This window comes from Panthera onca, chromosome B4 (genome assembly GCF_046562875.1).
Source record: "Panthera onca isolate mPanOnc1 chromosome B4, mPanOnc1 haplotype 2, whole genome shotgun sequence".
NCBI lineage: Eukaryota > Metazoa > Chordata > Mammalia > Carnivora > Felidae > Panthera > Panthera onca.
This window is the reverse complement of record NC_138345.1, coordinates 67,344,615-67,365,299: the sequence shown is the minus strand read 5'-3', so window position 1 is coordinate 67,365,299 and position 20,685 is coordinate 67,344,615. Positions and strand designations below refer to the sequence as shown.

Here is a 20,685-nt window from a genome sequence, read left to right as displayed (position 1 = left end):
CTTTCTCATGTGTTGTGTGGAAATCACTAAACCTTAATTTTTACAACTGAAAAAATAATACCTTGTGATGTGTAGGTATTTGGAGAGCTGCTTGTAACACATACAACCTTTTTTGCATTTAATGCCCTGTAAGCTAATAGGTTTCATGGCAGTTCTTCAGAGCAATCTGAAATACTGTCTCCTGGGCTGTAGTCCTCAGTAAGAATGAATAAGGCATTTACTAACCTACTTTGAAGTTGGCTTTTTTCAGTTAACATAATACGCAAAATATGTGTTATTTGACTGCTTATATTATGCTAAGGCCTCTGGTTCACAGCAGACTATTAGTAGTTAAGTTTTGGGGGAATCAAAAGATATGTCCAGATTTTCGAATGTGTGCGTGGGGTTGGCACTTGTAACCCATGTGTTCAAGGGTCAGCTGTAAAATGTTTCTGAATTCCGTGAGCTGCTGTAGCAGATTAATCGAATCTGAGGAGGAGATTGTGGTTATCTCTGGTTTGTAGCCCACTGGTCAACGACTCAACTTGGCAGTTGCATCCTGAGTTGTAGGGGGGGTCATTGGAACTGTTAGTTTGTAGGCAGTTGGTCAGAAGCACAGGTGACAACCTGGGCCTGGGGTTGGCATCGGAAGTGGGGGCAGTGGCACAGTTTTGTAGAAGTCAGCCCTCAGACTGTGGCATATGATGCTATCTCTGGGTAGATCATATCAGAATTGAGCTGAATTCTTGAATCTCCTGTCCATGTCCAAGAAATGTTTTTTGGTATCAGAGGAACCCTCCTCCCCCCACACATTGCAGTTGGGTCCAGAAAGCCAAAAGAAAATAGACTTCTAGAATTTACTTATTTAGGAATTTTGCTCTTGTTCTTGAAAGAGACTTTTTTCTGTTGGGTTGGAAACCTAGATTGATGGTTATTTTCTCTTAGCACAAGGGAAGTACCATTTTACTGTCCTCTGAGTTCCATTGTTCCTGCCGAGAAGTCTGCTGTCATTTAACAGAGAAATTCTAATGGCACTAAGAAGATGGGAGATGGTCAAGATACCATCTTGAAGTGGTTATCTTTGCCTACTTTTGTATTTTCACAGAAACTAGTCATATGTGGGAGTTTGCCTTTCTTCTCTTGTTTGTGATCCCCTCCCATAAATATGAAGATAAACACAAGCTTCCAGCTAGGATATATGTGAAGAACGGAATCCTCAGGGTTTGGGGGATCCTTTCCAACCTGACAAGAGAAACGTTAAGAGAAGGACGTTTTAATTTTTTTGCATTTAAAACTACCTATTTAAGAGTTTTCATCAAGCTGAAATTAGTACTTTGAAAATGAATATAAGTGATTTTTAACTGTATCTCTACCATCTATTATTTGTCATCTCTTCAGTGTCCTCCCACATCTGTCTGTCATCTGCCTTTCTGCCTCCTGCCTCCTCCTGAGTAGGAAATTGACTTCATATAAATAAAAGCCTGTTGAAATATGCCATTGGCATACTTGTAGATGGATATTTTGCAAAATATTATTCAAAAAGGGTGAGACAAGCTAGGTATTTTTACAATTAAATCACTAAGGGAAAATGTGAATAGCAGCAGTGATAAAAGTCATTTTACCTTGACATTTGTTAAAGCATTAGAAGTCACTACTTTTATTCTGGCTGTGTTAGTGTCTCAAAGCTGCTGGAGCAGAAATAAGAGATAATGCCAGCTAATTTCTGCCAAAACTAGGCTCTGTTGACTGAGTCAGAGCTGCCACTAGATCTGCAAGCAGAGTGAAAGATGTTCATAAGCCATGGAGAGTAGTAATACAAGGGTTCATTTTAATAATCTCTTTCTAAAGCCAGCTTAAGAGAGATCATACTGCCCTTTTCACAGTCACCCATATCTATGTTCATTATTTGTCATTTCACTTGGAGTCTATTTCTAAGAGTGTTACTAAGCTACAGGTATGGCATCTTGCTTTTCACCTTTCATAAATGTTAAAGATCTGGTATATTCTTTTAGACACTACAAGAAAAAAGAAACAGCATTGATAAATGTTTCGCTGTGCTGGTGCCTACCAGTTCAGAGAATCACCTAAACAGTCTTTGAATTATGTATACATTCTTGGTATACTAAAGAACAAGATACAGAGTTGGTTATGTCTATTAAAACAATTTTAACTCTATGCTAGGGAGAACCTAAAGATCTCTCCCTCTCTTTCACTCCATTCTCTTTTATTGCTAGTGAGATTTAGCTTTCTTAAAGCCAGCTGATATAGAACTAGAGCTCCTAAGAGTAGACATTTTGTTTAACTTTAGTGTGGCTCTGATGCTTACCATTGTTCTTTAACAAACCTTTCCATTTTCTATTTCTGAAGTATCCTGGATGATAAATGCAAAAACTGTACATGTAGGACATCATTCCCCATTCTGTGGTAATAAATTAAGAGGCAGTGAAAGCTAACGTGGCTTTGTTCCTCATCAAACATCTAAAAATTTATTACAGATAGGATTCTGTGATTACTGGGGATTATTAGTGAAGAATCTGGGAAAGTTTCTTCACTTCTGGTTGTGTGTCATTGTAGATGTTAAAAAATGTGCCTTTTCCTCTGCATATTTACTTTAAGATTTTATTACTTATATTGCTTTTTTTTAAGTGTAAGAAGCATAGGGATATTCACATAGATGGAAAGATAATATTAGAAGAAGCTGGAGAAAAAATATCTAATGATGGGTAGTTTACATGATTTTCACCACCTTAAAACTGAAAGGCTAGGGTCATTCAGTATACTTTTTAGAGACATAGGAAATCACTAATAGAGACTTTTGGTAATGAAGATAGACATTATCTTGCTCTACAGATCTTTGCCTTTTTGGACATTAAACAAATAGAAATTTTTATTTAATAATTATTTAGGCATAACGTTCTAACCAAGTAAAATGTTTAGCCATTGCTACCAGGTGCTGGAACAGGAAAAAAAAAAAAGTTAATGCTTTAGAGTGGTTATCAGACAAGCCAAGAAATTCTATCTGTGCAGCTCAAGAAATGTTACTTAGAACTGAGAAAAGAGAGGAGCCATATGAAGAAGGGTTGAGTGAACACTCAGTGGTCTACTTACTCAGAAGATTTCTGTAGTCCAGACTAAATGAGGGGCAGATCCTCTGAGCTGTTTATACCGAAACTTCCCTATCCTTAAGGTTTTTGCTAATCTTGGGGTTGGTTTAGAGGTTGTTCCAAAAATAGTAAATGGGTGGTTTATCAGAGAAGTTTGCTACTTGAGAATGTCTTTCACATTCTTACGCCTGAAAGACAAGTTGGCAAGATCTAAAATACTTGAATCACATTTCCTCCTTAAATATCTGTGGTCCTTGCTGATTGCTGGGTTAGGTGGGTGAGCTGTTTTTTTCTTTTGCTGTATACATAAAAGATTTGATCAATTTTTGTTAACTTTGCAAATCACAAAATTTTCCAGAGTGTGTTTTGCTGTTGCTACCTATCTGTAGGCCCATTTATTTATTTAATGATGGTTTATCTTTCAATGATATCTTTTGTCATTTGAATTTCCTTTGCTTTCCATTCTCAGAGAGCATCTCAAATTGATGTTCCATACTGATTCAGATTTCATGCAGCCTCCAATATGGTGCTTACTTCTGTAATTATTTACATATTCTATTAATTTTTTAGTGTTTCTTACCCTACCCATTTCCTTGTTTAATTTAATTCTTTTGTCGGTAGCTGATTCTCTCCTCATGGCTCTCTGCTCCTGATTTTTAGGCAAGGCCAGATCTTATATTGAAGAACAGATAAAAAATTTGGGGGGATGGGTGTTCAGTTATTACTTTGCTACTCTAATATTTATCTTCTGTTTTACTTCTTAGCCCTTTATATCTGTTGCATGAATATTTCTACAACCAGATTCTAGCCCTGGGCTTATCTTACTCTGTACACATTTCTTTTGTATTTTGTCTATGCCTATTCAGTTACAATCTGCATTCAGGTGATTCACAGCCTTGAGCTGCTGTTTAGGTCCACATTGTTTGCTGTACTAGAGCATTTACCTCTAGATGTCACATAGAGCTAAATATGACAAAGCACCACTTAAGTTCCTGTTTGCTAAATTCACTGCCTCGAGGAAAATGTATTGATTTCTTATTAACCTTTGTGTATTCCATTTGTCGGGTGTAAAAGCATACTGCTTCCACTTTTGTTGCCATTTCCTACAGTTCTCTTTCTCTTATAACCTCTGCTCTGTTTTAGGACATTTCTTACATATGCGTTGATTTCATTATTTTCCATCTCTCCCCGTTAAAAAATTCTTTCCTTCTCTGTTCTTTTCCTGCCTGCTTCCATCTGGGTGTTCTAGGAACACTTCTTTCTTCTCTTTATCTGAATGCTGGAATATTATACCATTACTTAAAATGATCTTGTCCTACAAGGGTGACAAACCAGACTCCAGATGGTTGTATAGGGCTACACAGGGATTTGTTTTGTTTGGCTGTTTTCTTTGGCCTGCAGAGTATGTTGTACCTTCTATGTCTCACTCATTTGGCTTCTATATTTATCATACCTGACTCGCTTCTGTAAGAAGTTTGAGGTGTTTTTTTTTTTTGAGAAAAGAATAGTTATAAAGAGAAGGAAAGTGTTTGAAATGTAATGAGTTAAAGCTACAGAATTATGTAAAAAGTACTGCAAATTATAACCAAATTTTAATAGTGGTTATGTGTGGGTGGTGTGATTAGAGGTGATGTTTATTTACTTCTGACCCGTGACCTCCAAATTTTCCCTAATGAATAATGTATTTAGTGTAAAACCAATCAGTTGGCAGTAATTTTAAAGGATATCGTTTTCTACATGCATCCCAAAGTCATAGTCAACGGTTAAGCCAAGGTCTGTGCTTGACACTTAGGCAAGTTATAGTACAGAAGGTAGGTGAGTTATAATCATTCCATTAAAGGGCTTGTAGTTGGGCTTGGAGAAACAGCGTGATCCAGATTTTACTGAGATGTTACTGTTAAAAAAGAACATGAACAGGTCAATATTATATTCATAAGTAGTATGAAAGGAGAGGTCATTTAGGCCGTTAAGAGATGGCACTGGCTTTAAATGATGGTGACATGTTTATAATGCCTTGTGAAGAGCTTTTTAACATTATAGAACACTAATTCTGCTAGTTATCTCCATGGATAGAATCTCACCCATAACCTGGCTCCTTTGTTCTAGCAGTATTTTGTGTTGTATATATTTTAATATATAAATAATTTGGGGCTTACAGCTCTTTGAAGTTGCCTAGCAGTGTTTATGAAAGTCTTAGCCTCCTTAGAATAAACTAAAAGATAAATTCTAGGGTGTTAACAACCTGGTAAAGGTAGCTCTTTGACTCTTTAGCAGAATGCAAACAGCAGTTGGGGCAAGACAGCCAAACTGAAACAACTTTAGTAAGGGGCACTTTTTAAGACAAATTCCTTCTTTTTATTAAAATTATTCCTTTAGAGATCATAGGGCAGTAGTTTGCAAAATGAAGTTAGGACTTCATAATCCTTCTTGTTCAGGAAGCATTATTATTAAAAGGTAGATTCATGTGCTTCTTTCTGAGAAGCTAATTAGTTGCTGCCTGGCTTGTGCTGAGAGGCTACTGTGGTTCATGGGTATTTACCCATCGCAACAGGATTTTCTAATGCTGTTTGTTTATGAAATTATTTATACTTCTGACTCAGAGCTTTAAAAGGGCTTCCAGCAGTTTTTGAAAGCCAGCTTCTACACTCAAGAGCGTTCTGTGCTGCTGATGGTGCTTCAGCTTGGCAGCATGAGAGTGTGAATCGGGTTGCACTGTGGTGTCTGAGGTGCAGTTTTCTGGTGAAACTCCTCAAGGCCAAGCATGATAATGAGTTTTCATTGAGGTAGACCTCTTTATTTGTTTTGTAAGAAATCAAACTTTCTAACAATATTCAGAAACAATACCAACACAGATATTTGTGGTTGTGTTTAAGCCAATAAGCTGTTAACAGGACCTTGTATCACTCCGTTGCTTACGTTAATTTCCAGTCATCAGTTTAGTGTGGACTATTAAGAATTTGTTCTTTACCAGACATTTCTTTTGATTAATGTTTGGAATAGGGAATAAGTCCAACGTTCTTCATAGAACTCTCCTAAACTTTATTATTTTTTATATGAAATTTATTGTCAAATTGGTTTCCATACAATACCCAGTGCTCATCCCAAAAGGTGCCCTCCTCAATACCCATCACCCACCCTCCCCTCCCTCCCACCCCCCATCAACCCTCAGTTTGTTCTCAGTTTTTAAGAGTTTCTTATGTTTTGGCTCTCTCCCTTTCTAACCTCTTTTTTCTCCTAAACTTTAAATATCATTAATCCCACTTATGAAATACTTTTGAGAGAGAGAGAGAGAGAGAGAGAGTGTGTGTGTGTGTGTGTGTGTGTGCGCGCGCGTGCGCGCGAGCACGCGTGCGCATATTGAGGAAGAGCAGAGGTGAGGTGTTGGGGAGAGAGAAAGGATCTTAAGCAGGCTCCACACTCAGCACTGAGCCCAATGCAGGATTCAAACCCATGACCCTGGGATCATGACCTGCACTGAAATCAAGAGTCAGTGTCAATCGACTGAGCCACCCAGGTACCCCTGAAGTACTTCTTAATTTAGGGGATTTCATACAGTATTACTTAACTGCCCTTCATTGGAACAGTGACCTTTGTCTAGAGATAGAATTCCATTTGTTTCCCCAAAGTAGAAAAGAGGGGTGATAGAACCTTAATGACCCAGGTTTGTCAAAACTTGGCACCGTGTTTAGAAATCTGTAAGTTATAGTTTGCATGGCTATTTTATTAATAGCAAGGTGAGCTAGCAGTAGTGAATGTGGAGTCTTCTCCTCTCCCTGAACACCAGCATCTTTTTTATAGTTCTCTATTGTGGGTTTACACTTTTCTAGCTGGAAATTATACAGTGAATCATATTCAATTCACTAGTTAGCTTGAGCTCTTTAACATGACACCTGATATTAGTATGTCACAGCAGCTGTTAGTAGGGGGCAGAGAAAAGACCCGCCTGTCCACTAGAAGTTCACATGTGCTAGCTAAGGTAATAGGTCCAAAAAGAAAATGTGTCTGAGAAATTGCTGAAGGATCACATTCTAATCAGAGGCACAGTCCTTGGTCCTCAAGCGACACATAAGAGATTAGGGAACCTGAATCTGTGAGACTCACTTTGACATTAACCTGCTTTTGTGACTTTCTGAAAATCTCTTCCTATCTGTCTTTGATGCTGGGTTTCTTTACCTTTCCTAGAGGGATAATGAATGATACCTGTCCCACCTCCCTATTGATAAGGTGACCTGATACATGATCATACAAAATGGTAACATAAAAAGAGACTTTAGAAAAGTCTTTGTTGCTCCTTCATACTTTCTTCATCTAACAGTTCCATAACTACTGGAATTTTTCAGGACTCCATTTTATGCATTCTTTTCCTCTTCCATTCTGGGAGCTCTTATCCATTCCCATGGTTCCCATTTTATGTGCCATCCACACAGAATTATCTTCTGAGCTTCAGAGATTTGTGTAACTTCCAAGCCCCACTGAACCTAGTCTCACCTTGAAGTTGCATTTAAATATATATAGTCTAGTAACTAAAAAGCAATTGGATAGTAATATTGTCTTTTTGTGTCTTGAAGAATATAGTAACATGTAGGTTATAACTCAGCAACATATCTTAAAATCTCTATTATCTACCCCTCTGTCCCCTCATCTCAAATCAGGCCTCTGTCAGTCCCTGAGTTGTAGGCTCCCATTTTTTTCCATACTGACCCTGAGCTCCTCACAACTGTCTCCAGGCTTTTTTTTCATTTGCACTTCTCTCCATAAACTAGATCTTTGGTCCATGTTTTCTTCTCCATCCTTTTTTTTTTTTTGCCTAGCATGATAACGGCTCAAGAACTAGGGTGACAAATACCAGACTCTCCCTAGAGGATGAGCGAGGAAGGAAAGGTTGGTTATTTTGACAGAGTTACTGGGTACGAGAAATGAGGCAGGCTGTGAACACTCACATGTAAATAATCTGTATTTCCAACATACCCAGGGAATGTTCTACTTGCTCTCTACTTGTATGTTTCACAGAGCACCTCTGGCTCAACCTGGCTAAAATTTGACCTTATCATCTTTGGTCCACACTTGCTTCTCTCGTGTCCTTTATGTTTGTACAAAGTACCTATCATGCTCCTACTTGCTCTTTCCAGACATCTGACCATCATCCTTGAGTCCTTCCTCTCTTCATCCTTCATGTTCCATCCAAATTCCTGCTAGCCTAGGTACTAAATATGTACTTCTGGAATCTCTCCTTTTTACTACATTGCCTCTACTGTACCCGTTACTCCCTTGCAATTGGTTTTTCATACTCCAACAAGAAGGACTCTTTTAAACATGATTCTAATTGTGCCTTTTCTTCCATTATACTACTTAAAGGCTTCTGAATACCTAGTCCTCAATACGTCCACTAAGATCTTAAATAGTCAGGTTGGTCTCTGTGTCTCTAGAAGTAATCTCCCTTATTGGGGCTCCTGGATGGCTCATTTGGTTAAGCGTCTGACTTCAGCTCAGGTCATGATCTCACAGTTCATGACTTTGAGCCCTGCTTCAGATACCCTCTCTCCCTCTTTTTTTCTGCCCCTTTCCTGCTGGTTCTATCCCTCTATCTCAAAATAAATAAATAAACTTAAAAAAAAATAGTCCCCCTTCTCTAGCAGGATGCATCTCCTTTTGCCTCAAGGCCTTTGTCTAAGCTGGTCTGATCCTTTAAAGTGTGTGTCACCTTTCCCACAGTATCATCAAGCTCTAACTTACTGATTCACCTAATCTCTGCTTAAATGTGAACTTCTCATCCAAGAACTCTCTGATTCCTCAAGCTGGAGTCCTTTTGCTGTTAGTCCTTCATCGTCCCTTTGCTATGAGCTCATGTTCCTCACACTTTCCCTTTGGTGAGACCCATCACATTTGACATCTAATTACTTGTTCAAACACATTTTGCCTGTCAGATGCTAAGCTCCATGAGGACAGAGGACATGTCTCTCTTACAGCACTGTGTCCCCAGTGCTTAGCACAGTGCCCAGCTCAGATCAAATATGCAATGAGCATATCCAAGTGATGGGTACTTGCTTCTGTGATTTGGGCTCTCTCAGCCTCTCCTCTCCACAAATACTCTGCTCCACATCTTTTGTTTACCTCTGAGAAAATCCCATATCATTTCATATTTATTTTAAGCCCATGCCCTTCTCTGTAGAATTGTCTACCCAGCCTCTCTGAGCTGGCATCCAATCATTGTTAGCATACAGCAGTTGTCAGCATCACAGGATGGAGCCCAGTGTGTCACTGTACTGTGACCCTTACCATGGTATTTGGAAATTATTATCTGGCCGTTTATATGAGTAGGGTTTGTGTGCAGCTTCTTTTATAACAGAGACCCTGTTTTGTGGACTTATATTCATCCTGATAATGTTAGCACCTAAAACAAGTCAAACTAAATCAAAAAAGTTAGAATGCCTCACAACTAGAGGTAATCATAGAAATAATTGCTAACATTATGGACTACTTTCTTCAAAAATTTTTTTCTTAACATTTATTTTTGAGAGGGAGAGAGACTGAGAGCACGAGGTGGGAGAGGGGCAGAGAGAGGGAGACAGAATCTGAAGCAGGCTCCGGGCTCTGAGCTGCCAGCACAGAGCCGATGTGGGGCTCGAACTCACGAACAGTGAGATCATGGCCTGAGCCGAAGTCAGCTACTTAACCGACTGAGCCACCCAGGCACCCCCATTAGGGACTACTTTCTATATGTTATGTACGATTTTAAGTGCTTTGACTGTGAATTCATTAAATCTCAACTCCTGTGAAAGAATTGCTTTTATTCTTCCCATTATATGGATAAGCTGGAGACCAAAAAGGTTAGTTTGTCCAGACTTAACCAGCTGGCGAGTGGCAAAGCTAAAATTTAAACCCGCTGGTTCCAGAGCCTACCCTCATCTGTTGTGGCCAGAGAGTAGAGTCTAGAACTTTCAAAATTGGGTTCTGGAATGTCTGTCTGCTTCAAATTCTGGTTCCTCCACTTATTCATCATGTGACCTGGGTAAGGTCCTTCTTTGCAAAATGGGGATAATCCTATGTCTTTTAGAAAGGTGTTCTGAGGATTAAATAAGATAACCAGTCCTCGTGAAATATTGAACGTAGGCAGTTCTAACACTGGTTAAGTCAATGTGAACACTACTTGGGCACATCTTTTGAGGTTCTTTTCAATTCTAAATCCAGTGAGTCTGTCTTTTTATAGTTCCTCAGTCTTTTCTCTTTGCCAGTCCCTGTTACTTTTCAAGGTTCTAGTGTTTATTTTTAATAATAAACCTTTATAAGGGCCTGACGACATCCTTGCATTTCTATCAAGTAAAATCTGTGGGCTATATGACAAGCATGTGCTGCCTAAAACCACAGTCCTGATTTCCCATGCTTAAATGTGCAGGTTACATGGTTGAGTGAAGATGTCTGGCTGAAGAGAGCAACAGAATTCCTGTTTACAGCCAGACCAAAGCCGGAAAAGAAGTCCGGACAATTAAGTTTATTGAGATGTTCTAATTGTAAAAGAACTAAAAAGAGTATACAATTAACTTGTCAACATATGCATCAGATGTTTCCTCTTTCCAAGTTAGATGAAAGCCAATTTAGTATGATTTGTGTTATTAAATTGATTAGCAGTCAGATGGAAACTTTCAGCTGTTTAGGTGATGATTTAATTGTAAAGACTACTGACACATGCTTATTTTATGAAACTCTTAAAATCTTAAGGTTCTTTTCGTATATATTTATGTATGTTGACAGATGCTACAGCAGCAGATAATACTGGTGGAAACTACAGAGTGTACAGTTCAGAGATTTAATCGTCTGACTTGTGTGCAGACTTATTATTAGTAGTTTTTCAGTAGTACAGAAGCAGATATATTACTTAAATCTTGTCTGTTTGTTTATTTGCTTGGGTCAAATATGGAACAAAGCAAATAAAAATGTGGTAAAACATATGTTTAAAATAGGTGGAAATTGAGACAGTGGTGGCATCAGGAGGGAATTGAACTCGCAGAACAAATACCATCAAGTCCAAAACGCTTGGTAGAGGTGGGCCTCTGTGACTGCTTAAAGAGGGAAATAAAAGACAACTGTGTGGTTTATGGTGCCCATAAACACAGGTCACTTGTTGAGAGGCACAACTATTGTAGTCACTGAGACTGGAGACAGATGTCTCCCATTATCTGGAATGTGGTAGATAGCACCTTCAGCAGCCCTTGTACAGAAAACACGGCAACAGGTTTTTTGGTACTGCTACCTTTAATATAGGCTATTTTGTTGGCATTGTAATGATTAATTCATGAAAAGCAGTTTCTTCTTAGGGTGCCTGGGTGGCTCACGTGGTTAAGTGTCCGACTTTGGCCCAGGTCATGATCTCACAGTTTGTGAGTTCGAGCCCTGTGTCGGGTTCTGTGCTGACAGCTGAGCCTGGAGCCTGCTTCAGATTCTGTGTCTCCCTCTCTCTCTCTGCTTTCCCCCACTCATGCGCGCGTGCGCTCTCTCTCTCTCTCTCTCTCTTAAAAATAAATAAACATTAAAAAAAAAGGCAGTTTCTTCTTCATGGGTGTGTTATGCAACCCATTGGTGTTCTGGTTTAATCTAGAGATCAACTTATAGTATCTACAGATATAAAAAAGATCATATTTTCTTAGATAATCCTTTTTGATTGTTTTTAACTTACTTTCGTGAATATCGATTAGATGAATATTGATTAGTTTGGGATTAATTAATCAGACATACCTAGAAATTGGAAGTGCCACTGGGAAGTGAGCTAGATACGGCCAAGAGTACCAAGATTTTCTTTTAGGTAATAATTCTGGATTAGCTCAAATTTGGATTAGCTCACCTGACGGTGTGCATCAGGAATGCTTGGAGGATTTTTAAAAGACAGATCCAGGTGCCTGGGTGGCTTGGTTCCATGTTTGACTCTGGATTTTGGCTTAGGGCATGATTCCAGGGTTGTGGGATCAAGCCCTGCATTGGGATCAGTGCTGAGCATGGATCCTGCTTGAGATTCTCTCCGCGCCCCCCCCCCTTTCCCCAACTCACTCTCTCTCTAGAAAAATAAAATAAAAATTAAAAAAACTGAAGTCGTAAAAAGACCCATCTCCCATCTCTGTAGTTTTTTATTTAGTAGGTCTAGGATGGGTGAGGTGAGAGCATCTTCATCTTCGTTAAAAGAGAGAGAGAGAGAGAGAGAGAGAGAGAGAGAGAGATGGCCACATAAGTGATTTAGTGATCAGTGAAGTTCTAGAACTACTACCATAGATTATGCTGCATTAATTTTAGATAGAAACAGATTTTAAGCACATACAGCTAAATACACCTTAGCCATAAAGCCATTTATTTTATAGTTAAGATCATATGTTCTTGAGGACTGTAAATTTCCATAGTATTGTCCATTATAATCTACTTCAGAATTCTCTACTGAGCCAATTGAATAGGGTGATTTAATGTATGGATTTCTTATTAGTAAACCAATTAACAGTTTTGGTGTGTGTCTACTGGAACTGATGAATTTGAACAGTTAATATGATTCTGGGATAATTTTTATTCTCATCATTGTCTGATTATATTTCTGTATAGACTAAAAATATTTTGATAACTGTATTCTATCTAGAGAGCATTTTCTTATTTTTCATCCACAAAACTTATAAAGTGTGCTTTATATGCATTGTAAAGTTATCTGATAGCTCTAGAGGTAGTTTTAATTTGTAGTTATTTACATGATAATATGAAAAATGATATTCAGAGATTGGTGTCTCCACATACGTCTTTACTTATCTGTGGTAGTCACTAGTTACAGACAGAATCTTTAAGTATCTGGTGAATCTTGGTTTAAAGTAGAAAACCAAGGCTGTGTATGTGTGTCTTTGTCTAGCATCAGTATTTACAACAGAAACCTTGAGTAAATGTCCTCTGTTGACTTTCCATTGTTTCTTTACAGGCATTGCCTCCATGACAGTGCCAGTGTACATCGCTGAAGTCTCACCGCCCAATTTAAGAGGTCGATTAGTCACCATTAACACTCTCTTCATCACTGGAGGCCAGTTCTTTGCAAGTGTTGTGGATGGAGCCTTCAGTTATCTCCAAAAGGATGGATGGAGGTCTGTAAATTGTCCTTACAGTTAATTTTCAAATCATCTTTTTATAGAATGGGAGAAAAATTGAGAAATGATAGGAAAATATAACTGGGTATTTTGGATCATTATAACTAATTTATAAGTGGGTGGCATTCAGCAAAATTGAAAGTGGACAAGAAGCTGGTATTTATTTTAATGATAGACAAGGAACCTACCATTATGAATTGATATTTACAGACTTTTTAGCATTTAGGTGACATTTCTCACACTGTGTGTAATCTTTTGCAATATTTGTTTAAAAATGAATGCAGCAATAAATATGTATGGAGTTCTTGAATTGTATCAGTGATTGACAAGGTGTTTATGAACTGCAGATATAACTACCATCCTTTTTGGATTGGAGAATCTACATTCTGACCTGAGTGAAAGAAAACCCACTCCTTAAAGATACTGATTTAGCTATATAAAAATATGTTATTATATACATAAATTTAAAATACACAAATTATTCTTTAATCACTATTTGGCTTATTTTGAATCAAAAGAGATGAGAAAAATGTTTTTAAAACTGTTCTAAAATATTTTCAAACTGACTGTCATAGAAACAAACTAATCTTCTGTTAAAGCTTAAAGATATTATAGGCTCTGGATTTTGATATCATACTTCATAGTATTCAGAACAACAGATTGATGTAACTGCTTCGGGGAAATTTTATTAAAAACCTGTGGCAGGTTATACAATATTCTCTAAGTTATTTTCTTGCTACCATGTATTACAACAAATGTTTATTGACCATCTACTCTGTATGAGTGCTGGGGATAGAATGTTGAACAAGACAGTCTCTAGTCCTTATATAAATGCATGGTGCTTACAGTGTTGAAGTGAATTCTTAACAGCTGAAGAAAAAAGGGTTTGATGTGGTGCGGATGTAGGCAATCAAGCTTCTATGTGAAAAGCACAGTAAATCATGTGCCTTGATGAGCCATTAAAGACTGAGCCTGATGAAGTTTTATTAAAAGTTATGTGAGAAAACTCATTGATGCAAGTTAGGGCTTACATTTGTCAGGACATTAAAGAGAGGACACAGTTCTTAAAAGCATTAGCTCTTTCTGCAGATATTGCTAAACCACTTTCTTTTATTTTTTTTTTTTTTATTATTTTTTTTTTTAATATATGAAATTTACTGTCAAATTGGTTTCCATACAACACCCAGTGCTCATCCCAAAAGGTGCCCTCCTCAATACCCATCACCCACCCTGCCCTCCCTCCCACCCCCCATCAACCCTCAGTTTGTTCTCAGTTTTTAACAGTCTCTAATGCTTTGGCTCTCTCCCACTCTAACCTCTTTTTTTTTTTTTTTTTTTTTCCTTCCCCTCCCCCATGGGTTTCTGTTATGTTTCTCAGGATCCACATAAGAGTGAAACCATATGGTATCTGTCTTTCTCTGTATGGCTTATTTCACTTAGCATCACACTCTCCAGTTCCATCCATGTTGCTACAAAAGGCCATATTTCATTTTTTCTCATTGCCACGTAGTATTCCATTGTGTATATAAACCACAATTTCTTTATCCATTCATCAGTTGATGGACCTTTAGGCTCTTTCCATAATTTGGCTATTGTTGAGAGTGCCGCTATAAACATTGGGGTACAGGTGCCCCTATGCATCAGTACTCCTGTATCCCTTGGATAAATTCCTAGCAGTGCTATTGCTGGGTCATAGGGTAGGTCTATTTTTAATTTTCTGAGGAACCTCCACACTGCTTTCCAGAGTGGCTGCACCAATTTGCATTCCCACCAACAGTGCAAGAGGGTTCCTGAAGAAACAGGAAATTTCATCATTCTTTTCCACTCTGTAGATGAGCAGAAAGACAGATAACTGTTCCTAGTGTAAAGTGATATTTTGAGTTTTTCTTGGAAACTCAGTGCAAGTCAGTTTTCAACCCATGTCTTTAAACAGATCTAAATCATTTACATTAAGTTAAAAAACTTATTATGTAACTAATATATATATATGCTTTTATTAAAAGTCTATTTTTTGGGTTTTAAGTTTGCAAAGAGACCTTAACTGATAAAAATCTGTTTTTAAATGAAAACATAAAGTGCATAAGCCATATTTTTTTTACTTAAGTATAGTAATTTAGGTATCTTTGTACTGGTTAGAAAAAAGAGAAAGATCATACAGTATTGGAAATTATTTATGAATGTGGTGTCCCTCTGTAGAAGTGGGAGACTTGCTTGGGTCAGGCATTAGAACACTTTCAGAGGCAGAGTGATATAGTTATAGACAAACTTGGATTCAGATCTGCTTTCTGCCTCTCATTAGCTTCAAACCTTGGACAAGTTACTTAGCTCCCTGAATTTTACTCTTGTATTGTAAAAAATGGGACCAAAAATACTTGTCTTGTTTGATTATTGTGAGATCTAAATTATTATAGGTGAAGTTTTCAGCCCACTGCTTCACATACGGGAAATGATCAATAAACACTGAATCACATAGTTATTTATTCTGATGAATGAATAAAAGGATGGTGTTCTTATAGGTAAGTTGTGAGGTTGAAGGAAAAGCCATCTTATGGCTTGTATTTTCTTTATCAGTACAGATGAGACTTGGAGGTGATTGGGAAGATGCCTAGGGAAGATAACTGTTAAATGCTTATAGCTTCTGTAGAAAATATAAAAGACTAGAGACAAAAACGATTTTCCACATATCCATGGGATCCCAGCTGAAGTTGGGGCTATATACTTGCAGTGCATTTTCCCCACAATACTAGAGAACCGAGGGGTAAGTAAAAAAAAAAAAAAAAAAAAAAAAAAAAAAAAAATATATATATATATATATATATATATATATATATATATATATATATATATATGAGGATGGGAAAACTAACTTGGGCTGGTATTCAGATGAATGCATTAACATCTTAGATCACTTAGAACTCAACTTATTGTTTGCATGAATACACATTCACTTGTGTCCACGTGCAAACATGTTACCTTTTTTTCAGCTGGTGAATTTTCCGTGTGTTCTTTTCTTCCAGTATTTAGTATTCTTAGCAGTGTGTTTAACTCATCTGTTTCCTGGGCTAATAGAGTGTGGTTATAAGCAAATAAAGGTTGAAGTACTACCTCAACATCGACTTTAGAATTGTCAGCAATACTAACTTATTTAAAATTATAGCAATTGGGGCACCTGGGTGGCTCAGTCGGTTGAATGTCCAACTCTTGATTTCAGCTCAGGTCAGGATGTCATAGTTCATGACGTGGTTCACTGACAGTGTGGAGCCTGCTTGGGTTTCTCTCTCTCTCCCTCTCTCTCTGTGCCTCTCCCCTGCTTGTGCTCTGACTCTAAATAAATAAACATTAAGAAAAATAAAATTATAACAATAAATAATTCATCCTTTTTGTGGCAGTATATTTCAAAAATCCTAATTAAAATGTGGGTGTAAATGTTAAGTACAGCATTTTTTTCATACTCATATTTTTGTATATTACGAAGTAAGATGTCCCCTATTTTACAAGAGTTTTGATATTTTAACATTGTTTCTTTTTTATTCCTTTTTGACTTTTATTGCCTCTGAAACTCTACTTCAAGCTACTAAACATTTTAAATATTTGGTTGAGGCCAGATGGCTGTTAACAGAGAAGACTTTAAAGCCAGTTCTTCCTACTTGAAATCTAACCTCTTTCTTCCTCCTTCTCCTTCCAACAGTTTATAATGTAAAACGTGGTTACTGAAATTTTCTACACTAGTGATCAGATTAAAACATATAGAAGATGAAACTGATTAATCAGATAGAAAAACTTCTTAGCTTTTGATGTTCTTGAAAGAATAACCCATGTTTTCTGCCAGATGGGTCAAATCTACTGTTCTTTTATTGTTTGGATGTCATAGAAATAAATTATTTTCTGCTGAACGACTAGAAGATGAGTTTTTCTAGAAAAGAGCATTGCCGGTAGAAAATTGAATGCTAGTATTTTTAAAGCACTCTAGTGTTATCAGACCTTCTTTTCTGGGAAAAAAAATGTCATCTGGCTTCATGAGGAAAGAGGAATAAGGATTTTGAAGAGATCATTAAAAATTAGAATTTTGTAAAATCAACTTTAATGAGATACATACCATTCAGTTTACCCATTTAAAATATAATTCATTGGCTTTTAGTGTATTCACAGAACTGTGCTGCCGTTACTGTAATCAAATTTAGAATATTTTCATTATCCCAGAAGGAAACTCTGTACCCCTTAGCTGCCACCCTTCAACCTTCCAGCTCCTCCAAGCTCTAGGCAATCAGTTTACTTTTTGTCTGTATGGATTGGCTAATTTTGGGTATTTCATGTAACAATATGTGGTCCTTTGTTGACTGGCTTCTTTCACTTAACATATTTTCAAGGTTCACTCATGTTGTAGTATGTGTAAGTATTTTATTTCTTTTTATTGGCAAATAGTATGGATAAAACCACTCTCTGTTTATCCATTTGTCAGTTGATGGACATTTCTGTTTTTTGGCTATTATAAAAATGCTGTGAACATTACAGGTTTCAGGGTGGACATGTTTTCATTTCTCTTGGGTATATACCTAGGAGTGGAATTGCTAGGTCATATGGTAACTATGTTTAGCCTTTTGAGAAACGGGCAGACTATTCTACAGGGTACTGTGCTATTTTACATTTCTACTTAGCAATGTATGAGGATGCCAGTTTTTCTACACAGTAAGAAATAATTATCTTTTGATTATAATCATCATAGGTGGGGGTGAGATGGCATCTCATTGTAGTTTTGATTTGCATTTCCCTGATGACTCATGACGTTTGGAAAAAATTTATTTTTACCTAATGTATTATAGTGCTTATAAAGGTGGCAGAGGTGTTTCAGTAGTTAGCATTAATGATACCAGGTTTTATCACTGTTTGCCATTTTCTGTGCTGATATTTTTTTAATCATGCTTATTTGAACATAGATTTACTCATTACACTTCAAGCAAATGAAGACTTTCTCTTTTTAATTGCTGAGTTAAAGCCTGGCTTGTGGCAGGCCTTTGATAAATATATAACAGAGTAAATGTAACAACTGTCACCATGATTGTGTAAAACACTTACTTGGACATGCCACTGCTTAAATATTTCTAATCCTCTCCATTTCCCGTAGGAAAAAACAAAAACAAAAACAAAACAGTGGTTTGTGGTGTCTTCCATTGTCCAGTCTCTGCCTGCTTTTCTAGATTGTAGAACTTACGTTGCCTCCCTCCCTCCTCCTCTATACAACAACCATGACTGTATACCCTATACACCAATTGCATCTTGCGTTTTTTTTTTTCCTTCTGCTCACTTTACCTCTAATGCTTTCCTAACCTGTTCTGCTTTACTCGTCCACGTGTTGTTCCTCCTTTAAATCTCTGCTTTGTGTATCATGTGAAACTGGTTTTGTCCCTTTGTCCTTTCATTAGACTTTATACATAGCTTCACTGTTTTATACTTCTGTTATATTGAACTAGTTACTTTTTTGTCTGTATTCTCTAATTCACTTTGGAGCTCCTGAGTGTCGTTGACTTTGTACTCATTTTTAGATCTAGGAAAGGGCCTGGAACATAGAAAATGCTCAATTAATGTTTATTGAACAGAGCTGAATTGATTCGGCTCTAGGGAAGGGACTCTTACCTAAAGTGAAATGGTATTGATTTTTAAACCAAAATACCAATTCATTAATGTATGTTGAGGAATACATTTACTTCATAGATAGCTTAAAAACTAAATTATTAATCATAAGTGTTTCTTACTTAAGGATAAAAATCAGAGAATGAAAATTAGTTTCTGAGCCCATGTAACTTTCCATCTCTCAAAATAATATGCCTCCCTGGCCCCAGAACACTTCTTGTTCCTCTCTCTTGGCCAGAGCTGGTTTTCAAATGAGTATTCCTCTATTTATAATTACATAAATTACCATGTGACTTAGAGTAATAAGACTGGTTTATCTATAGAGAGGCTAAGTCATACTCTTTTATGTTGATTTTTCTTCATTTTATTCTCAGATTTAATTTTTTAAAATTAGAGTTAACTCACTAATCCATGGACAGTTGTTTGTGAAGTGTTTGAGTATGCTAGATATTTTCACATGTATGTGCTAGATAAATTCATCATTTATGTGATCCTTTTTGTCTGTGTGCTAAAGAAATAGAATTTGAGGAAATGTAAGTGTTGAATGAGAAGCACAAAATATTAGTGTTAGCAACATCTGTATGAGAGATTTCTCTGGAATATCTTCAAGCTAATTCATGGACAGTGTGACATTGTTCTGAGTTCTTTGAAGAATTTGTGGACAGAGGTGGAAACTGGGACAGAGTATAGGCTAGCTGAGGGTAGGATCAGAAGGCTTGAAACCGAGGTGATGAGGAACATGAAAGAGGGGAGCCAGATTCTAGAGGTTTGTGAATTCTAGGCTTCAGAGGTTTTGAACTTCCATCTATAGGCAAAGGGAAGCTATTATTTTTTGAGCAGAGCATGCTATAATGTGAGTCAAAGATTAACATGAGAGCAATGCCCAGAATTGATTGGAACACTTGGCTGTTGGATGGATGCAAAGAAAATATTTATGAGGCTCCCGCCAGAATGTAGGTGTGAGATAGTGAGGTGTAACACTTGCAGACTTCAGTTAGTATGGAAATCATTCAGTTGTTAAAAAAAATTTGGGGGGCACTTCCTGTATACCACTGTTGTGGTTGGGACTAGAGATAGACCAATAAGAAACATACCTGTTCTCAGCCACCTCACAGACTAATGGAGAGACTTTTTCATCATTATGTTAATTAAATGGTGGATAGTGTTATGGAAGCTCTTAGGGTGTGTGAATAACTTAGCTTTATGATGGAAAGATATCTGAGCTGAGTCTTTTTGAATAAGTTCCAGGCGTAGTGAGGGAGAAATAAATTCTAGGTGGCATGTAATTTTCAAAAACCCCCTGGTATGAAAGGACCAGTCATGTGTGGGCAATAGTGAGAAGTTTTTTTTATTTATTTATTTATTTATTTATTCCCTTTAAATGTTTTCTTTTTAATTATTTTATTTTTTTTAATATATGAAATTTACTGTCAAATTGGTTTCCATACAACACCCAGTGCTCATCCCAAAAGGAGCCCTCCTCAATATCCATCACCCATGCTCCCCTCTCTCCCACCCCCCATCAACCCTCAGTTTGTTCTCAGTTTTTAAGAGTCTCTTATGGTTTGGCTCTCTCCCTCTCTAACTTTTTTTTTTCCTTCCCCTCCCCCATGGTCTTCTGTTAAGTTTCTCAGGATCCACATAAGAGTGAACACATCTGTCTTTCTCTGTATGGCTTATTTCACTTAGCATCACACTCTCCAGTTCCATCCATGTTGCTACAAAGGGCCATATTTCATTCTTCTCATTGCCACGTAGTACTCCATTGTGTATATAAACCACAATTTCTTTATCCATTCATCAGTTGATGGACCTTTAGGCTCTTTCCATAATTTGGCTATTGTTGAGAGTGCTGCTGTAAACATTAGGGTACA

General features: G+C 37.2%; 1 protein-coding gene across 1 annotated transcript in view; it reads left to right on the top strand.

The window, feature by feature from the left end:
* The window catches only part of SLC2A13 (solute carrier family 2 member 13), a 381,521-nt gene that overhangs the window by 43,060 nt on the left and 317,776 nt on the right, over window positions 1-20,685 (top strand). The window contains exon 2 of the mRNA XM_078449949.2: window positions 13,021-13,180. Within this exon, the coding sequence (XP_078306075.2) occupies window positions 13,021-13,180 (160 nt within the window). The remainder of the gene's footprint in view (window positions 1-13,020; window positions 13,181-20,685) is intronic.